Genomic DNA, 14109 nt, shown 5'->3' on the forward strand with positions numbered 1-14109 from the left:
TAATATAAAGATATTCCAAAAATTGTAACAATTTAAAAGTGTTAAACAAGAATTAAAATATAATATAAAATATAAATGGTAAATTTTTTAACATTTCTATATCTATGGTACTGAAAGGGTTAAGGGACGTACAATATATATATCATTTTTCTTAGTTAATGGAACTGGGAACAATCACTATATATACATATACATATGTTTTATCCAATAAAGATATATGTTGTTTAGAAGCGAGCTATGTACGAATTGAAATAAAAAATATCTTTGACATGTTGCTAATGCATTTTAATTTATAATTCCCTTAAATTCTGCATACATTAAATATTTTATCAATAAAATTTAATTCCTTTAAATTCTGCATACATTAAATATTTTATCAATAAAATTTAATTCACACTCCAATAAAATATTTTTTCAAACAAAAAAATAAAATAATAAAATTTTATTTAATCCTTATATATTTAAAATATTATCGCAATAAATTTTATAAATAATATTTGTAAGATTATATCGTTTAAAAATAATTTGAAAGTCAATAATCTCTTGCGAAAAACGGCAAGACAATTACTATTATATGATTCATATACTGCTATAAGAATTGTAAACGCGGATTTAGTATTAACCAAGCGTCGAAGGAGTGCCGGATAATCGATAACACTGGCGCCGTTTCGCGAGGGTGAAAGGGGTCATTGCATTACTTCACCTTATTCCATACACAATATAGATCCCAGCCATACAATAGATATCTTTGACATAACAAAATATAATGACATAATAGCAGAGTTTTTGAAAAATTTTTGCATTAAATCGGTTAAAAACTTTATAAAAAAAATGCAATAAAGAATATCTTTTATATGATATTATTTTTCTCGGAAAAATATTCGAGCAAATTGTCGTTTGTTTCTAGTGCAGACAATTGGCGCAATTTATGTAACAATTGCATAAACGAGATATCGTTGTGAATCACATCTAAAGAGGAGATGAATATTTCAACGTAATTGCATTTGTAAAAGCTACTTGTAAACCAGTATAATGGATCAATTACCATAGCAATTATTGCATTCACTGTTTCTATGTTGCAAACAGCGAATAATGATTAAATTATTAGCTTGTACTTTTAATGTATTTACGATAATGGATTGTATCGGCATAATAAGTGACTCAAATCATTTTTCTTCTTTGTCCTTTTTCACAATTTGCGCTTATAATCAATCAAGTAACGAAAATACCGCGATCACTTCGTAAAAAAAAAAGTTGTATTTTCGTGATAAAATATTCTTGCATATAATATAAAAATAGAAATAAAAGTTTTTATAACATTTTAATATTTTGAAGAGTCTCTTAAAAAATAAAATTTAGTCAAATATGTTATATATATATATTAGTTTTCTTTTTTGCACATCTACTTATCTATCGAAATAAATTTAAAGAATATAGGTATTAAATTTTATTTAAAAAATTAAGTATTATATAATGTTCCATTCTTTGGAATATTTGTGCCATCATCCTGAAAGAATTTATAATTTTTCACTGAATAATACTGAGGAAATGTCTATACAAATAAATATGATTTTTAGAGAACGGAGAAGGGTAACGAAGCGATAGAGAACGATAATCGTCGGCCTCGCTGTTTTCGATGGAAAAATCCAATAGAAGATAATGCAGTTTAGTTTCTAGAGATCGATGTGAAAGCTCTGGCAATCTTTTGCGCGATAAAAGTGCAGTAAAGTAAGAAATCCAACCTACTAAAGTTCCTCTTTTAATTACCTCTACGCAAATTAATTCTCTGCAACAAAGAATAAGATATCTCGTTCCTAGAACTATAGAAATTGTAATTAAAAGTCTCTAATGTCATAGCAAAAAAGTTTGCACTTATTTTTATGAAAAGATATCCCACAAAAAGATCCAGATTCTTATATATCCTGATTGCATGCATGACAAGTAATTGAAATTTTACTTTGTCGACTTGAATGAGAAAAGTTATAATAAATGGTAAATTCTTGCAAAATGCTTATGGGGAAATTCAATCGAGACTAATGCAATTTCAATCGCAAACTCGATGGAAGACGAGAGATGAGTCTTAATTCTCTCATTTCTCGCTCCTTTCGATAAAAAAGAAGACGAAGCCGCGTTTCTTCGAAGGCAAGTAATTATTACCGTTCGTTAATTACATTTTGCAAGATAGAAAACAACCGCACACAAAAGATTGTAATATCGATGAAAAAGTTACTTATATCTGAGTTGTTTTAGCCTACTTTTGCCAGCTTTAAGATGAAACTATTGCATCTTGCGTAGAAATTGTATATATATTTATAAAGGAAGAACAAGAGCGTATAAAAGAAAAAGAGAAAGATATTTGCATCTTGTTTCCGGGAATTATCGGAAGGCATTATGGCTAATTGGAGGACATAGAACAGAATACAACCATCTTTACGATGCAAAATTATTAAAAAGAAAATTTTTCTTTATATATGCAAAGATTTATGTACATTTTATATAGTTAATATAATCATTATTAGCTCTATATATGATCATCACATCATTATTATATATATTTAAAAATAATAAATCATAATATTTGTTAATATCACAAAGTATTGCCGTTTTTACCGCTTTTCGGCCAGCACGCAAGCACCACTATTATTTCCTGTTCAAATGATAATACATGGAAGACCACAACACGCCTAAAGCGGTTCTAGAACATGTGAAAATATATTGTATTTATCTTCTTTTATGAGAATATGTGTTCAGAAAAATAGAATACTTTTTCTCTCTGTCTAATACGAAGAAATGTTGATAGTTTACCTTCATTTGCTTCGAATATTCTTTATAAATGAGATTTTAAACTATTGTTATCAGTCTATGTTCTAATGTTAAATGATTGCTACCAAATGTTATCGCAGATATGCACTCTACTTACATCGATTAATCTCAATTCATATTTTTGCAAAGAATGGAAAAAATTATCCAGTACAATTAGTAATTTTTACTATTCTTTGAAGAAATAATTTGATATCTATCTATGGCATAAAACTTTTTTTAAGTCCCCAGTCACATCATGTATAATCTAAAATGCATCTTAATTTAAAAATCAATTAAAAAAGATAATTAATAATTTATTAATGTAATTCTGAACTAGAAAATATTAATTGTTAAAAAATCAAAGATATTTTTTTGCGTTTTCAGATTGCATCAATATGCATGTATCGATTTAAGTCTCAAAATATTTTTATCTATTTATCTCTCGATCTATTCAGCAATTTTGTGCTTGCTATGTATTCTCCATAGATCAACTATCTTATATTCTTAGATATCTTTTGATCACAGATTATTTTATACGCAATAAATTTATTAAAAAGTTATTCGATAGTTTCTCGCACATCAAACAGCTTAATATGAAAATAGTATAAATAAAATTATTAGCCAAAAATATGCAATATATCTGTGTTAATCATAACTATTAATATTCGCACTACACCAGGTATATATATCACATCTCGCTTTTTCCAAACTCATCATTATCGACATGCTATCTCAGTGTAATATTTGTAAAAGTACAGCTCCCAGTATATAAAAGCAAAGTAACAATAATATAATGTAAAATAATTGTTAAGAAAATATGTTAATAATGTAAATATATCATTTGTAACTCAAAATATTCAAACTAGTATCTGTAAAAAATTACAATATGTCCTAGAAATCGCACAATTTCTTTCAGTTACGACTTTAATGAATTGAGAAAGCCGATTTTTGTTGGGAAAAAACTTATTATGTCATATTTAATTATGATTCATTTTATTCGCTTAATTTATTAATCAATAAATAAAAATTTTTTAAAATACTAATTTATCTTTACTTGCAATATTAATTCTTCAGAACTCATTAAAAATCGCAACTGTAAACATTAAAATCGTAATGAGAAATGCGCATTATCTATATAGACACTTTATATATATGATGAAATTATTATAGAAAAAAGAATTAACCTTGGGGAAGGTATACATATATATTCAACATAGAAACGATGTAAACGTTTAAGAAACTACATAATACATGTAGTTTCTAATAAATTATTTAAATATTTAAACAGTCGTCACATCAGTGACCTCAATTCTGGAAATCGGTTTCGCGGGCTCCACATGTATAAAACCTTCCTCATTATTCATAAACTCACCGATTCGAAGCTGCTGTAAATTCGCTACGATTGAGTCTACTTGTATTGGTTGATCTGGTAAAGCATTTTCATTTCTGAGTTTGCTAAAGTGAAGATAACAAATGCCGCGATAGCCTTGCCAAGTTATCTCACTCGGCTTAATGCCACGTTCCAACAGAGCATTTTTCAAATCACGAACTCTCACACCAGACGAGATATTTGAAAGCTTTAAAGAGAAGTCTATATGCGCTTTCGTCCTAGCACGAAGATTTTTTCGTCGTCGGGGGGCACTCTTGACGTTTTCCATTTTCATCTGTAACATACATAAGCAAAATTTATTTATAAGATACTGTGAGAGATATATTATAAAAGAAGTATGAATAAATAAATAATAAAACATTATTTTTTAATTAATTTCGAATGTGTATTTTATTTTAACACAACAGATGTTAAATATAAAAACACTTATTATAATAGAGAGCTTCAATTCAAATTCGAAAAATCTATCCTTAATAAAAAAAGATAGTAATTTTATAAAATTCGATATATATCGAAGTATTTACTTCGGCATTAGAAATATTATTCTCTTCTTCAGCTTTCTTATAAGTACGTTTTCGTGGGAAACGTGACTTAAGAATTTTATCTTTGGCACCTTCTACAGTAGATTTTTCCACGTTAGATGCATCTTTTTTTATATTAAAACGTTTTTTGTTTTTCGGATATTTAACACGATTTTTTATATATCGATGTGTCTCAATATCGGAATCAACTTCCTTCAAAATTATCATCTTGCCATTTCTGTGGAAGAATAATCATGTATTTATGCGAAATAGCCCATTTAGTGTGATTCAGGCAACTTAATGCATACTTTTCATCCATCTCTTTGAGTTGCTGTAATACCTGCATGGTTTTGAGTTTTCTCTCACTGAGCATATGCCACAGTATGCCAGATGGTTTTTTTAATCTCGGCTTTACAAATATAGTTTGTGTCGGTGTAACAATTATATCTACTGGTACATCATATTCTTTGAACAATTGTGGCGGTAAATAATCTACAATTTGACAATCGTGTACTGTCGTGATAACGACTGTATTTTCTGTTATTGTACCCATTCTCATCATCATCGCAAATTCGAGATCCGCAAAACCTTCCCCTTTACCAAGCCTGTATCCATCTCGACTAACACATACAGATCCCAGTACAATGAGATCTACCTGAATAAATAGCATATGTTTAGATAATTATATTATAATGAAAGGATGTGAATAATTTAAATAAATCATTGTATTTTTAACAATTATGTATATTGTTTATGATGATTATCAATAATAAATTATTTTTTCTGATTAAACATACTGAATTATCAGGGCTAATAATAATTACCTTGATATTAGAATCAAGTCCAAGTGGTTTACCCGCTTGCTCTAGGCCACGCATAGAAGCCAGTATTTTTAATTGTTCCTTTGTTGCACCAGCAACTGGTATCACATGTAAAAATAAGCCAGATCTTAATCTGGGAATAGGCACAATAATCTCCTTATTGGCCTCCAGAGCTAAAAACCGTACTGGTTCTTGTGGTTTGTCTGGATTTATTTTTATGGTTCGTGACTTTTTAAATTCATCCAATTCAACCAATCGCTGCGCTGCCTCTGCAGCACCCTTGAAGTTTGGGATACGTTTGTATATATTAACAGGAAAGTTTACCAATTCATTCTTTGCCATATAATCCCACATTTTTCGACGAAAACCCAACTTTGTTATCTCCTCGGCTATAAGAAATTATTAACATAAAGAGCAAATAGAACAAATCCAATCTTCAGTACAATTCTCATATTGTGATTTTACACACACACACACACACACATTATATATATATATATATATATATATATATATATATATATATATATTTATGGTCTTTTAATAGCTTATAAAATAATTTGAAAACAGTAGAACAAGATACATATATACCTGTATTTCTAGGATTCAAACAGGTATAAAATACACAGATTTCTCTTTTGACATTTACAATTTAGATAAAAAAACGTTTGTTATGCTAATACAACTACTCACGTAATTTTTCCGTCATTTCGATCGATCCACTGACAAAATTTTATAGAAGAAAAGATCAAGATCTGCAAGAGATCCAGGAAGGATAACTGTATGAAATCCCTTATAAAAATAGATCACACGATTTATCCCATCTATGCGCGGCTCTTTTTCTACAGTCGTATCTATTTCTACACGTTTACATGTTCGCAAACTCCAAGAAGTTGTAATCCTCTAGGGATTAGGTTATTAGTTTCTTTTCATCCATACGAAATATTATTTAAGAAACGATTTCTTGCGCGAAATTGCCTCGCCATCACGACGAAAAATAATTTTAAGTCTCATTGCATACAATTCATAAGAATGACATTGGTCATCAATGAAAATAAACAATGGAAAACGAATCAGCTGATATATAAGATGCTCCATGAGGCAGGGTAATACTAGGGAGTTAAAAGCCAGCAAATCGCTGACGTCAGTCACGTGACAATTATTGGACAATGACGGATGCTGCATAATTGTTAAAAATTAGAATTTCTCTCTATCTCTCTCTTTCTCTCTTTCTCTGCCCCTAAAATATAAAATTTTTAATTTATTTTAGTTTCTTAAAAATAAGAATATTCTTGTAATATAAAATTATACATTTAAATATTATATTATTATATTATTACACTTATATTATACTTTCAAACATTGACAAATTTGCATATTTTTGCATATTTTTATATCCATAATTAAATGTAAATATTTGTTTATGTGATTTAATTTTTTCTTATCAAATATAAATTATATATTAAAATATATATAATATATACACAAAAAAATATACTCTCTTTCTTCTGATATATAAAATATTCAAATAGAAAAATTTTGAAATTTATAAAGAAGATTTATTATTTATAAACAAATAAATATTAAATAGATATGGCAACTCTAAGTGTGATTACACTCCTGCATGCGCGAGTACGAGTGAAATAAATCGGCTCCGTCGTAAAAAATGGCTTTACTCGCGAGAAACATCTGTAAAACATTTTCTCAGGTAATATGATGTTCATTCATATTTTTAAAATTCTACCTCGCTTGTATTTGTGAAATATGAAAAAATATATAATGGGAGTAGAAGTGTTAATGATTATGTTGTGTAAAAATAACACGACATTTTTTGGCGGATAATAGGTGGAAGAAGCGCAAGGGCATTGCATATTCAAGTATTTTTACTCGAAATGCATGCTGATTTTCGATTACCATGTCAGAAATATATTTATTTCGATATATTTTATTCTGTGATGCGTAAATTTATACATATCAACTAGAACAAGCAGTCAGTTCCGAGCAATCAATTCACTTATAGTGTTATTTAATCATTTATATTATCCATTGAAAAAGAGCAATAAGTTAGACATAGCTATTCCTAAATATAAATTACTTATTAATGAAAAATACAACTTATGTGCATATACTTATGCTTAAATCAAATAGCAAAAGGATCATAATGCGGATTAATAATAGCTGTCATTAATTAGGAAGATTTTATATGTATATTCTATCTGATATATTTGTATATTTAGAGAATATATGATTTTTATAATTTGTATGTATTTATATGTAAACTAACTATAAATATGATATATATATATAAATTTTATTATATTTAAACAATATTGTAATTGTATAATTTTGTATGCACAGGCTGCTCAGAAGAGCACTCTTAGAACTCTGCATATAGGAGTGATACGACAGCAAGAATCAGTAAGTATGCTATTCTCTAATTGACAATTAGAATTTATATCTACTGTAATAAACTATTTCTTTCAGGCAGTTGAACAAGAAGGAAAGTTGAAATGTACATTGATACCAGGAGATGGTGTTGGACCAGAACTTGTAGTTGCAGTTCAGAGTGTGTTCAAAGCTGCGGATGTCCCGGTTGAATTTGAACCTTATTTCCTATCAGAAGTAAATCCAACTCTGAGTGCTCCTTTGGATCAAGTCTCAAATAGTATTGCTAGAAATCGAGTCTGTTTAAAGGTCTGATTACATTATAATCTAATGATATAATTTTTTGTGTCTAAAAAAAGCTTATAAAGTATTAAATATATTATGTTTCAAAATTTGTTAAAAAATATGTATAGCTGAAAGAGAGAGATAAGGATTTTAAAACATTATTACATTAAACAATATTATTTTTCATATTATAGGGTATTCTAGCAACTCCAGATCATTCTATGACAGGAGAGTTGCAAACCTTGAACATGAAACTACGTAAAAGCTTGGATTTATATTCAAATGTAGTACATGTTAAATCTCTACCAGGTATCAGATCACGTCATCAGAATGTAGATTGTGTTATTATCAGAGAACAAACAGAAGGAGAATATTCCGCATTAGAACATGAATCTGTCAAAGGAGTGGTAGAATGTCTAAAAATTGTAACTGCTACTAAGAGTCAGAGAATTGCAAAATTTGCCTTTGATTATGCTGTAAAAAATAATCGCAAAAAAGTTACATGTGTTCACAAAGCTAACATAATGAAACTCGGCGATGGGCTTTTCCTCAAATCGTGCCAAGAGATTGCTAAAATGTATCCCAGGTATGTTAATTTTTTATCATCTAACTGTCTTAAAAATTTATTATAAAAAATTATCACAAAATATTTCTATTTTTTAATAAAACAGGATTACGTTCGAGACGATGATTGTCGATAATTGTACCATGCAGATGGTCTCCAATCCACATCAGTTCGACGTCATGGTAATGCCGAATCTATATGGAAATATTGTAGATAATCTCGCATCCGGCTTAGTTGGTGGTGCTGGAGTGGTCGCTGGTGCCAGTTATAGCGCCGAATGTGTCGTTTTTGAACCGGTATATATTTCGTTTTACTTGTGCAATATAAAATTTTTGTCATACAGTTAATATTATGATGAAAAAAGATAATTTCTCGAATTTGTGACTTGTTAATTTCAAAATGTACGATTATTACATTACTAAATTGCATTCTTTTCAATAGGGTGCAAGGCATACATATTCTGAAGCGGTCGGGAAGAATGTTGCGAATCCGACAGCGATGTTACTATGCGCAGTAAAATTGTTGAATCATGTGAATCTCAAACGTTATGGCGAGCAAATCCGGGAAGCATTGAACCGCGTGTTGAATGACGGAAAAGTGCTCACAAAGGATCTAGGCGGGCAAAGCTCGACATCGGAATTTGTCACTGCCGTAATAAGTAGCCTGCGTTAACGATAATGCTTATGTAATATAAAACACAGATATATAGATCCTCTGTCAAACTCATCTTCTTGAAATTATCTATGATATCTGGAACAACTATGTAAAGTGTAGTGCATCCCTTATAGGATATAGCTATAACTATATATATAACTCTAACACTATATAAATACATACATATATATATAGAATATTATAGAATTTGTAAAATTCTATAATTGCATAGGGGGAAATATATTTATATTCCTGTCTAATAATAGTAATGCATTGTACGTTCTATGAACAAAAAGGATTTTAAAATTCTTTGCAGATTACTGATTCATGTATGAAAATCAAACTGTGATGTTCAAATGCATAATTAATTTTATAATAGTACAATATACCAATTGTATTATATCTGTAATAAATTATGTTATCTTATACATTCTATTCTAAAAGTACAATTTGCTGTCATGCAGTTTAATCAAATATATAAACATGTGTATACTATATACATACATATATATATATATATATATATATATATATATATATATACATACATTTAATAAATTTATTTTTTTTTAATTTATTAATTTATTATTTCTTTAATTTATTAATTATTTGTATTTTTAATTTTGAATAAAACTTCTAATCATAATTTTTATAGAATTACGGAGTAAGTTTCTCTTTCTCATTTAATAATTATTTGTTCATAATTCTTTCTATACTCATTGATAAAGTATTTTTGTCAATGATTTTATTTAAACTGTAAATAGTAAAATCATATATGAAAGTATATGAATATATATCGGAATTTTTTAAATCGCTGTATCTATCTGCTCTGCAGACTGCAACTAATCAACAGCTGATCGGAACTTGTGGCTATTCATGCTTCACATGTCATATGTAGCTATACATACATATATGTAAAATAACGTAAAACTGAATAATTTAAATCAATGGATAATTATTCGGTAGATTTAATATGTCAAGATATTGTTAAATATCATCTTCAAGTTAATGCTTTAATACAAGTAAATATATATCAATAGCAGTACACGAGATATAACCTAATTTTAGCATTCTATCAATTTATCGTAAAAGAATTATATTGATAACAATATGGAAAATTATTACAAAAATTATATATATATATATATATATATATATAAATAATATATTTTTATATTATGCAGGATATACAAGAATGTAGCGGACCACTAGAGATGCTCGATGAACTCAATGCAAAAGGCAGAAACAAGATAGCAGTTTTGAAATCTTCCATTGAACGATTAGCATCTATTGTTGAAACTGAATTAAATGAGAGGAAAAAAACTGAACTGTTACTTGCAGTAGATAGCTATAAGGAACAGCTAAACACTTCTTTGGCAGCCTTCCGCAGGGCCAATGTTGTTAGCGCATGTGTCATTGACAAATTGGCAAGGGAAAATTTATTCTCTATGTCAGAAGAACAACAGAATGCTCTCCGTAAACGACATAACAAACAAAGCTTGACGAATGCATCTAATCAAGTAACAGATAAGTTATTGAGCATTTCAAGACACTTAGCTGAAACAACTCAGAGGAGCGCTGATACCTTGGACACACTATGTATGTGTGTTTGTGTGTATATCCTGTTATATTATTCAATACAATAAATATCATGATTCTATGGATTATCATTATTTCAGTAACATCTTCAGACAAAGTTGGTAGCACCAAGGATGAGTTAGAACATCAACAACAAGCAATAGTACAATCGGGTAAGCTCTTAGGAAAATATGGAAGACGAGAAGTCACCGATAAAGTTTTGCTCGCATTAGCATTTATCTTTTTCCTCGCCTGTGTATTTTACATTCTACAAAAAAGATTATTCTGAATATATATTAAGTACTTGTAACATGATACTTTCATATTATGATACTATCATGTAACTATCTGCATAGCATAGAAATTCTTAATATATTTTTAATATAATATAAAAATAATTAATAGTAATAATTCTTAATAGTATAAATAATAATATGATAAATAATATGATAAAAAAAGAGGATCACGAAAGAGTAATGTGCAATATCCATTATATATATATATATATATATATATATATATATATATATATATATATATATATTGAGTATTATCAAAAAGTTTTATACTAAAGTTTATTTGTATGTATTTCAAGAATGAATCAGATATAATGTTATGTTATATATTATTAATATTTATTACACCAGAAAGAGTGAGAGAGATAGCGATTTAGTATGTAAAAATTTTAAGTATTATATATGTATGAAGGAAAATGAATCTTATTTTAGTACATGATATAGTAAAGAGGATATATGACTTGTGTATAATCATTGAATCACAGGAAATTACCTGGAGTAGAAATTTTTTAGGTTTATTTAAAGATTTAGATAAAAATAAAATTTTCACAAAACCTGTCCATGATACTTATTGTTATACAAGAGCAAACTTTATTTATTAAATAGTGAATAAAAAGTTTTCAAAACAAAATGAAAATATGTTAACGAAAAAAGTAATATAAATACATATTTCACTTACACTTGTATTATACATATATAGTTTTATAATATAAAAAATTTGTCTCTACATTTTTTATTCATATTTAATCCATAAAAAGAAAGAATTAGAAACTATAATTTTTACATAAAGATAAGATTACTATAGCTTTTAGAGATATATTACTTGTTATCTTCTAATTAAATCAGAAATTCACATAATTCATATAATAGATTTGATCCAAAGAAAAGGTAGTCTAGATCATATCAAAAGAATCAAAATAAACTCACCTATATTATTGATGTGACAATTAACAATATGTGATGTATATATGTAGAAATCCCCAAGTCATCCATGGTTTCTTCACAATAATTATCTGCACATACATGCATTAAATTAATTTTTTTAAATTAAGCATTAAATTAAGTTTTTAAATTAAAAATTATTTCTTTCAAAAAAATTAATTTTTTTACAGAACTAGCATTATTGAGTGATAGTGTACACACACACACAAACACACACATACATATATATATATATATATATATATATATATATATATATATATATATAATGATATATAAGTTGAGGATAAATTAAAATAATTTTATGTGTTTTGCTTATCATAACAGAAAATTATTTAGATTACACATTTAAAGTTTAGATAAAAACTGTCAAGAACACGTGGAAAGTAAAAAAAAAAGATAGAGCTTACCCAAGCGTTATTGAAAAAACTATATTTGTATGGTCATTTTAATGAAATAGTCAATCAAAGGAAGTTTTTTAAAAACAAATATCTATCAAATTTATCAAAGCCTATAAAGTCTATAACAAAATTCAATCACTCAATTTTTAATTCTAATAAAATTCAATTATATACTCTACAAGATACGTTATTTATACAGAATATAACCGATTATTCGATGCGAAAAATTGCTCGATATTTATCTTTGGAATTCCGATCTATATATATATATATATATATATATATATATATATATATATATATATGTATATATCATATATCATAAATTATTAAATAACGTCATAAATTATTCATAAAACAATGCTATTGCGAATAATCGCGTCTATTTTGCCGATTATCTCTTTGACAACTTACTTGTGCAAATATTATCGGAGCTCAAAGTCTCTGCTTCTTTACGATACGACAATTCCGCGCGAAAGAACAACATGAAGTTGCTACAAAAACACGCATAAGGCTAATATTACATTTATCGTACGACAAATTTTTTAAGCACACTGATTGGCTGCAGAATAGAAAATTTTTAAAGATTCAAAAAATTATTATCCCGCAACCAATCAATGTGCTTAAAATATTTATCGTACGACAAATGTAATATTAGCCTAATAAGAGGATTGCGCATCGATTCTTACGCTTTTTAAATAAAATTTTTAAAATGGCACGTAGTAGATTCTTTATACTCTGTACTATAAATGTATTATAAATCTAGTTTGGGTAAGTTCTATTTTTTTATTTCTTACATATTCTTGACAGCTTTTACTTAAACTTTAAATGTGTAATCTAAATAATTTTCTATGACAAGCAAAATATGTATAAAATTATTTTAATTTATCCTTAACTTATGTACATACCATTATATACTTAATAAACATTATATACTTAAACACTGCTCTGTAAAAAAATTAATTTTTTTGAAAGAAATAATTTTTAATTTAAAAATTGCTTATATAATCCATTAAAAATTCTAGTATTATATATTATAAAACTTTAAATAAACTTCACATTTATTGAAAAAATAATGTGAATAATCGCTAATTTATTTTTGTAGACTTTCTTCTATGATTTTTTTTACATACGATCACTAATATATCACTATTTTTTCATTAAATAAAAAAGACAGACGAATTAATAGAAATTTAATGAAATTTAATGAAATTTAATGAAATAGAATAGATGTATTGAGAGAGAAATATGTTTTACATAAAATTTTATCATTCAATTTCACACCTTTTTTATGTTATAAATCATAAATCTTAAAAGAAATTAATCACAATTGATTAATTCAAATTACCCATATAAGTCAAGTCATTATGTAATGTTAAATCAGATAAATATTTTTATTAGACTACCATAAATTTTTATAAATATATTGCGTTAATAAGGGTCTGATAACTATGAATACTAAAGTGGAA

General features: G+C 27.2%; 4 protein-coding genes and 1 long non-coding RNA gene across 5 annotated transcripts in view; 2 read left to right on the plus strand and 3 right to left on the minus strand.

The window, feature by feature from the left end:
* Positions 1-4232, minus strand: part of LOC105258108 (protein Star) — a 38675-nt gene extending 34443 nt beyond the window's left edge. Inside the window, exon 1 of the mRNA XM_025414695.1 lies at positions 4175-4232. The gene's annotated coding sequence lies outside the window, so the exon portion shown is untranslated. The remainder of the gene's footprint in view (positions 1-4174) is intronic.
* Positions 3863-6589, minus strand: LOC105258111 (methenyltetrahydrofolate synthase domain-containing protein). The gene is made up of 5 exons (XM_011269187.3): positions 6228-6589; positions 5538-5923; positions 5022-5368; positions 4717-4951; positions 3863-4466 (listed from the first exon to the last, which is right to left on the minus strand). The coding sequence occupies exons 1-5, from the start codon at positions 6241-6243 to the stop codon at positions 4083-4085; spliced, it is 1368 nt and encodes a 455-aa protein (XP_011267489.1). The 5' UTR covers positions 6244-6589; the 3' UTR covers positions 3863-4082.
* A 611-nt stretch (positions 6590-7200) lies between these two features.
* On the plus strand, positions 7201-9869 carry LOC105258112 (isocitrate dehydrogenase [NAD] subunit beta, mitochondrial). Its single transcript, XM_011269191.3, has 6 exons — positions 7201-7242; positions 7893-7952; positions 8019-8228; positions 8399-8790; positions 8876-9065; positions 9211-9869. Exons 1-6 carry the CDS (start codon positions 7201-7203, stop codon positions 9439-9441), a joined length of 1125 nt encoding a protein of 374 aa, XP_011267493.1. The 3' UTR covers positions 9442-9869.
* A 371-nt stretch (positions 9870-10240) lies between these two features.
* Positions 10241-11359, plus strand: LOC105258113 (vesicle transport protein SEC20). Its single transcript, XM_011269192.3, has 3 exons — positions 10241-10445; positions 10608-11022; positions 11103-11359. Exons 1-3 carry the CDS (start codon positions 10371-10373, stop codon positions 11288-11290), a joined length of 678 nt encoding a protein of 225 aa, XP_011267494.1. The 5' UTR covers positions 10241-10370; the 3' UTR covers positions 11291-11359.
* Positions 11224-13394, minus strand: LOC112639755. Its single transcript, XR_003123659.1, has 3 exons — positions 13055-13394; positions 12225-12310; positions 11224-11269 (listed from the first exon to the last, which is right to left on the minus strand). It is a non-coding gene; the product is annotated as an uncharacterized LOC112639755 (long non-coding RNA).
* Positions 13395-14109: the final 715 nt, after the last annotated feature.

Source organism: Camponotus floridanus, unplaced genomic scaffold, assembly GCF_003227725.1.
Source record: "Camponotus floridanus strain SB8 unplaced genomic scaffold, Cflo_v7.5 scaffold88, whole genome shotgun sequence".
Classification (NCBI taxonomy): Eukaryota; Metazoa; Arthropoda; class Insecta; order Hymenoptera; family Formicidae; genus Camponotus; species Camponotus floridanus.

Bases quoted from the DNA above. Each gene is read 5' to 3' on its own strand.
- LOC105258113 (XM_011269192.3), top strand. From the start codon at position 10,371: ATGGATAATTATTCGGTAGATTTAATATGTCAAGATATTGTTAAATAT. The intron at 10,446-10,607 runs GTAAATATATAT...TATATTATGCAG, and splicing joins AAGTTAATGCTTTAATACAA to GATATACAAGAATGTAGCGG. The intron at 11,023-11,102 runs GTATGTGTGTTT...TCATTATTTCAG, and splicing joins TGATACCTTGGACACACTAT to TAACATCTTCAGACAAAGTT.
- LOC105258111 (XM_011269187.3), bottom strand. The intron at 5,369-5,537 runs GTAATTATTATT...CTATTTATTCAG, and splicing joins GACTTGATTCTAATATCAAG to GTAGATCTCATTGTACTGGG. The intron at 4,952-5,021 runs GTATGCATTAAG...ATTCTTCCACAG, and splicing joins CTCAAAGAGATGGATGAAAA to AAATGGCAAGATGATAATTT.
- LOC105258112 (XM_011269191.3), top strand. From the start codon at position 7,201: ATGGCTTTACTCGCGAGAAACATCTGTAAAACATTTTCTCAG. The intron at 7,953-8,018 runs GTAAGTATGCTA...TATTTCTTTCAG, and splicing joins TGATACGACAGCAAGAATCA to GCAGTTGAACAAGAAGGAAA. The intron at 9,066-9,210 runs GTATATATTTCG...TCTTTTCAATAG, and splicing joins AATGTGTCGTTTTTGAACCG to GGTGCAAGGCATACATATTC.